The sequence below is a fragment of the Urtica dioica genome, chromosome 7 (assembly GCF_054948205.1).
Source record: "Urtica dioica subsp. dioica isolate 48M chromosome 7, U.dioica_male_clone48M_v1_H2, whole genome shotgun sequence".
In the NCBI taxonomy this organism is placed as follows: domain Eukaryota; kingdom Viridiplantae; phylum Streptophyta; class Magnoliopsida; order Rosales; family Urticaceae; genus Urtica; species Urtica dioica.
Window position 1 is genome coordinate 45085071 of NC_142762.1, and position 6968 is coordinate 45092038.

General features: G+C 37.5%; 1 protein-coding gene across 1 annotated transcript; it reads right to left on the minus strand.

Moving 5' to 3' along the window:
* Positions 1–3046: 3046 nt before the first annotated feature.
* On the minus strand, positions 3047–3481 carry LOC149392069 (uncharacterized). Its single transcript, XM_089620089.1, has one exon. It carries the CDS (start codon positions 3479–3481, stop codon positions 3047–3049), a length of 435 nt encoding a protein of 144 aa, XP_089476215.1.
* Positions 3482–6968: the final 3487 nt, after the last annotated feature.

The window sequence follows — 6968 nt, forward strand, 5'->3', positions numbered from 1 at the left end:
TAAATGACATATAACTCCCTTAAAAAATGTTATATTACAAATATCACCCTTTTGTTTATTTTTTACAAAAAAATAATTTGAACTCCCCAAAATACCCTTAATAGAATAAATATTCATTTACTATTTTATTGAAAAAAAAATCAAAATCTCTCTTTATAAAAAAATCCTTAACTTTTTATAAATAATTTTTTTAATTTTTTATATAGAATAGAAAATAATAAATTATTTCATTAAGGGTATTTTGGGGAGTTCATTTTTTAGGTTAAAAATAAACGAAAAATGGTGATATTTGTAAGGGAGATATATGTCAATTATATTAAACTGAAGGAATATGTATGATATTTCTGAAAACTGATAGTATAAATCGCGCATTTCGATTAAACACATGGGATGCTGTTGATATTTTCCCTTTTATGTTAGAGTTAGTGGAGGGTGGTCTGGGCCACCCATAATATCAGCGAAACTTCCATAAATACCTTTTTTAATGTGGTTATTTCCTAAATGTCTATATATTTATAAAATTTCAGAATTATCTCATTTTTTTATACAATTTCATAACTACCCTATTATTATTATATAAGTTATATTAAATTGAGCTTCTTGTTGCCTATCGGCCTAACCATATAAACCACTTAATAAAACACATGTTCTTGTGTATGTAGATAATAATAATAATAATAATAATAATAATAATAATAATAATAATAATAAAAGTATAGAATAATAGGATTAACAAAATATGTAATAGTACAAATTTAAGTGTGGGTGGTGTAAGCAATATTAATTAAATAGTATTTGCGATAAAATACATAAAAAATTTGCAATAATTTTAATTTAAATATATAATAACAAAATTTAAGAGCGTTTAAATAATCTAAAAAAGTCATTCTTCCAACCAGTGGTAAGTTACATTAATTATTTAGTCTGAATATTTGAGTGTAAATTTTACCTGTTCTCTTACAATTTATATGTGATGATTAATTATGGTCAACTATTTTTTTCAAGCGTTTAGTTAAATCGTTCGATTCAAATTATCACGCAATGAGACAAAGTTGCAAGCCCAAATCGGTGTTTAAATATTTATGGACCATCCAAAACTATTTTAAAATTAAATATTGAACCGTACAAATTAAGTAAATGAATTAAAGAAGATTAAATTGTACTCTTTGATCTGCTGGGTTCGATTTAGTCGGAATGCAAACTATTTTGAATATATATATTTTTAATTTATAAATTTAAATAGATAAATATATTAAAAAAAACATTTACACACTCGTTAGGAGATTCACTATTTTTATCTAATGATTTTTATTAAAAATTCGTTTATTATACAATGTTTATATTATTTACATATTTTTGGCCACCCTCAATTTAAATTTATGGGTCCGCCCCTGATCCTGTGGTACACATTCGACGAATTTAGACGACATACATCCCTATCATTGCTGTGAATGCCTTTAGCTTGAACCAAATTGGTAAGGTTATAACTTATAAGTAACCAAATTAATCACATCTATGGGAATTTTTTTTTTTTTTTTCAGTCGTGTTGTGTGGGATGTATGATGTATCGATATCAACTTGTCATTGGCGTTCGTATAATGAACATGTTGAATATATAGTGAGTGGTATTCTCGAGTTTGAGATGTGCGTATGAACATATGTGATGTGTTAATAATTTATTTATCAAGATGTGCGTGTAATAAGAAAAACCGGTGATTGGCCGACAAATGTCGTTTTCATGGTAGTGCAAGTAGTGGAGTTATTACTTATTGTGAGTGAGTCCTCTCTCAGATGAAGTTGATATGGTATCGGATGTGAGAGTCCAATCGCTCTCAAAAACCAACTCTCATCAAGTCTCAACCAAAGAGCTTCCTTAATGTTGCTCTAACACTGCAAATCTATATATTATTCAAAGCCTTTTTTAGAACATTTCTATTCTTTTCTCTTCATTAATCATTGTGCATTGTGGAATAATATAACATCAAGAGTTGAGCATTGAATACGTACGCCCAAGTCAGTTGAAAATTCTTGTATATCAACAAAATGGATGAAATCACCATCATTTATGTACATATAATACTTAAGTTGGTCGTTATATTCAAATCATAAATAAGACCTATAAAGACACTAAGGGCATGTTTGGTTCACTGTCAAATGAAAGAATGGAATGGAATCCATTCCCAAAAAATTATATTACTTTGTTTGGTTTAATTTTCGTGGTTGTAATCACCATTCTACAAAATCTTGATTACTTCATTTTCATTCTTCACATATTGGAGAGAATGAACCATTCCATTGTGTAATAAATTATTTTTTCAAATTTATCCCTGAATCTTAAAATACAGATTTTTTTTTCTTCTTAAAAAAATTAAAAACACCCAACTTTAGAACACCGTACTCAGACATGTTGGGCAGATCCTCGACCTCGGCCACCTCTTGGACCGCCTCCACCAACGATGTCATCTCCGACCGCACCCTCGTCGCCATCGACAAGCGCCGATGAGAGATTCAGCGGCGGGCTCGATGGTGCAGTGTCGCCGGAGTCCAGGGAGCGGCGCCGTGGCGAATGGAGGCGGCGGAGATGAAGGTTCAGGCCGTTGGGTGGTCTCAGCGGCGGGCTCGATGGTGGAGTGTCGCCGGAGTCCAGGGAGCGGCGCCGTGGCGAATGGAGGCGGCGGAGATGAAGGTTCAGGCCGTTGGGTGGTCTCAGCGGCGGGCTCGATGGTGGAGTGTCGCCGGAGTCCAGGGAGCGGCGCCGTGGCGAATGGAGGCGGCGAAGATGAAGGTTCAGGCCGTTGGGTGGTGAGACGAAGGTTCAGGCTGATAGGTAGTCATCGATTGTTATCAGACTCCATTAATGGGGTTTCTTAAACTTACGACCTGGTTTGGTTTGGTAGAGATAAGGTTACTTAGGTAAATTTGCTGATTGATTCCAGCTATTTAAAAGTATATAGCAAACAAAAGAAAAGAATATCCATTTTCATTCTATTACCATTCTTATTACCATTCTTTTTTTTTTTTTTTTTGAGAAAAAGCCATTTTTGAATTAACTCTGCCCAGAATGGGTGAAGGCCAAATCAGCCAACAAATGTTCGGTTATACAAGGAGGGGGTTCCTCATACCAAGTAGTGGAGGAGGTAGCAGAAGATAAATTACAACGCGCAATGAAATGTGCCACTCTATTACCACTACGTTTGATAAAGCTAAACTTAGAGCCACTTTGAGCCGCCATGTTGATGATGTCTTCGATGGTGAAACCTTCCTCTGTCGCGACCGGGTCCTGAGACTTCAGGAGACTGATAGCTGTCATCGAGTCTGACTCTATTTCACAAGGAACAAAACCCCATTTCGACGCAAAATCAAGTCCTTCTCGCAAAGCCTCCAGCTCCGCTCCCAACACCGAAAACGCCTTCGGTCTGGCTTTACTAAAACCCGCGACAAAACACCCATTCGTGTCTCTAATGCACCCTCCCAGGCTCATGGCTGATCCCTCTGGAGGATAAGCAGCATCAACATTCAGTTTCCATCTAGTTTGCTTCGGCGGGGACCAGGAATTAGCAAAATCGGCCCTGTGGCTCAATTGCTGTTTGTTAATGTTGGAATCGATCTAGGGTTTAAGAAAAAGATTAAACGCTTCGCAAAGCGGCGGAATTTTAAAAATTTTCTTTTTAAGTAAAACTAGTTTTTACTAACCTAGACAAGAGCATATGCATGTAAATAAAAACTAATATGAGCTTTAAAAGTTACTAACCTTTTTGATGCTTGAACGTTGATGAGCCTTTGGAAGGTTGGCAACGTTCGTCTCCCCTCGCAGCACGTCTCTCTTTTCTTTCCTCGGCACCTCGAGCAACCACGAAAGTTTCTATCACTAAATCACTCGAAAAGAAGGAATTAGTGAGTGGGCACTTTTAAACACTACGACTTGAGAACGAGTCTCGAAGTCGCAGAGCTAAAGACTAGGTCGAGTGAGGACCTAGGTGCCAAGACAAGAGAAAACCGAAAATAAACTAGAGAGAGAGAGAAGAGGACTTCGGCCAAGTTCTAGAGAGAGAGTCTCTCAAATCTCTTAAACTTGGATGAATCAATTGTGAGGAAATGGGGCTCCTATTTATAGGAGAGGTCTCACCTTCAATAAGGTAGTTTCCTCTTCTATAGAATATCACATATTCATGAGCAAAAATCCTTCATTTCCCATTCCTTGTTGGGCGCCCAAGGCTGCCTCCTAGAGGCAAGGATTTGTTTCCTTTTTTGTTCCTTGGCTTTCCCTTTTCTCACTTGGCCGAATTTCCCATTGCATGTGTGGGAAATTTGTTTCCTCTTTTTCTTTTGGCAAGTATCTAAATACATTTATGCACAAAATAAACTCTCTTTCCTTGGGTATTATGGGCGCCCATTTCACTTCTAGAAGGAGCTTCTAGAAGCTTCTTCATTTATTCATGAGAACATGAAAAAGGCCCATTAAGAGTTTTCAATAAAATTCTTATGAAATGAAATTAATTCACAAGGCCCAATTAATCATATTATGGCCGAGTGACATTTAGTCATCAAATGAACTTGTCAAAATTTATTGACATCCATTTCATCCTTATGTCTCAAAAGACAAAAATACCCTTTTAACTATTTTCGTTCTTGTTTTGGCTTAGCTTCCAGTTTAACTATTCCTATCGATGTGATTCGTGACAGTGACCTCATGGACCCAAATGAACAAAGCTTTAGCTAAACACTTGGACTCAAAAGTTCACAAACCTTTTTCCAAGTTTAGCTTAATGCCAACTGACTCCACTAAAGAGCTGACACTGAAAATCTCTCGGTTCAAATGAATTTATTTTCTACTCAAGAATTCGACCTAATTATGATGAGCGGATCCACTGAATATTATCTATGTTTACCCTTCATGAATGTCATCAGCTAGTCGGGATTTACTAAATTACCATTTTACCCTTCTAGCTGTTATTTCCTCAACTCCTTTGTCGCTTGTGAATAAGTTAGAAACAATGTATTGACGAGGAGCTAACAAGTCACATTGTTTCATCCAAAAGAGTCAAGACTCAATTTGGACACTGGCCAGTTCATTTATTCACACTCCAAGGAACAAAGCATGAGGTGACATACATTGCATTTCAGCAATCTTGTACATGAATTCCATATCTATGAGAACTTCACAAAGTTACTCATGACAGACTCACAACTTAGTACTTCACCAATAGGCCTTGTTCGGAATCACATAGTGAGTCCGAACTTTGACTTTCTCAAATGAGAATACTAAGGTGTGAAATGGCATGTCTCATTTCAGGATTAAGGTAAGCATGATGCAATTCATACATAGTGACTTCGAGACATAAGAGGTTAAATGGTTTGTTCTTATCTTGTCTCTAGAAGTGCACTGGTCAATTCAGTACCTTCGGAAGATACCTAGAAGAACTATAGAGTTCCTAACTCTCAATGCCTCATAACCAGACATCATAGATTCTTCTAACAATCATACTGAGGTCAATAGTCCTTTGACCCTAAGATTGCGAATATATCGTTTTAAGCAAACTACGAAGAGTTTGTTCATGCAAATCTACATTTGTCTCTTCGTAAGTTGTTAAGTTTGTTTATGGACTAAAAGACTATGGTTTTATCATAAAGCTTCAGACAAGGAAGATTGAATGAACGTTTCAACTTTATTAATGAATGAATAGGCAATTACAAGCAAGAGTCTTCATGAGACTTTATTACATCAAATGTTCAAAATAAAGACTACAACTCTTCTTGTGGGCACTATTGACAACAAACTCCCACTTGACTCAAAGAAGGTGTGTGTAGTCCTTCATGCCTAATCCCTCACGATGTTGGTCGAAGACCTTGTTCGCTAGGGCCTTGGTGAATGGATCTGCGAGGTTGTCCACCGTTGAGATCTTCTTCACTTCCACGTCTCCGCGCTGCACGATCTCTCGAATCAAATGGTATTTCCTCTCAATATGCTTAGAGCGCTTATGGCTTCTAGGTTCCTTTGAGTTAGCGACAGCCCCACTATTATCACAATAAAGGGTCATGGGCTCGTCGACGTTTGGAACAACTTCCAAATACTTAAGGAACTTTCTAAGCCATACAGCCTCTTTGGATGCTTCACAAGCAGCCACATATTCTGCTTCCATTGTGGAGTCAGCAATGCAAGATTGCTTAATACTTCTCCACACAACAGCTCCACCATTAAGGATGAACACAGATCCCGAAGTGGATTTCCTGGAATCCTTATCCGCTTGAAAATCGGAGTCGGTATATCCCGTCATAGTCAGGTCAGTACCTGAGTATGTAAGCATCAAGTTCCTAGTTCTTCGAAGATACTTAAGAACATGCTTAACAGCAATCCAGTGCTCGGGTCCAGGGTTGGATTGGAAACGACTAACTACGCCAACGGCGAAACATATATCAGGTCGGGTGCAAAGCATAGCATACATGAGGCTTCCTACGGCAGAGGCGTAAGGAATTTTCCTCATGTCTTCAATCTCTTGTGCAGTCTTGGGAGACTGGTCCTTAGAGAGTGAAACTCCATGCCTAAAGGGTGTTTGACCCCTCTTGCAGTCTTGCATCGAGAAGCGATCCATCACCTTATCAATATAAGATGCTTGAGAGAGCGACAGGGTCCGGTTTTTCCTATCTCGAAAGATTTGGATTCCCAGAATGTATGCGGCTTCTCCTAGATCCTTCATATCGAATTGCTTTGCTAGCCAGACCTTAACCTCAGATAACTTACCCACGTCATTACCAATGAGTAGTATATCATCGACATATAGTACCAGAAACACAACTTTGCCTTCGTGTATTAACTTGTAAACACAAGGCTCATCTATTGACTGTTCAAAGCCGAAGCTCTTTACAGTTTCATCGAATCTAATGTTCCATGACCTAGATGCTTGCTTTAGTCCATAAATGGATTTAAGCAACTCACAAACCTTGGTCTCTTGACCTTTATCCACGAAACC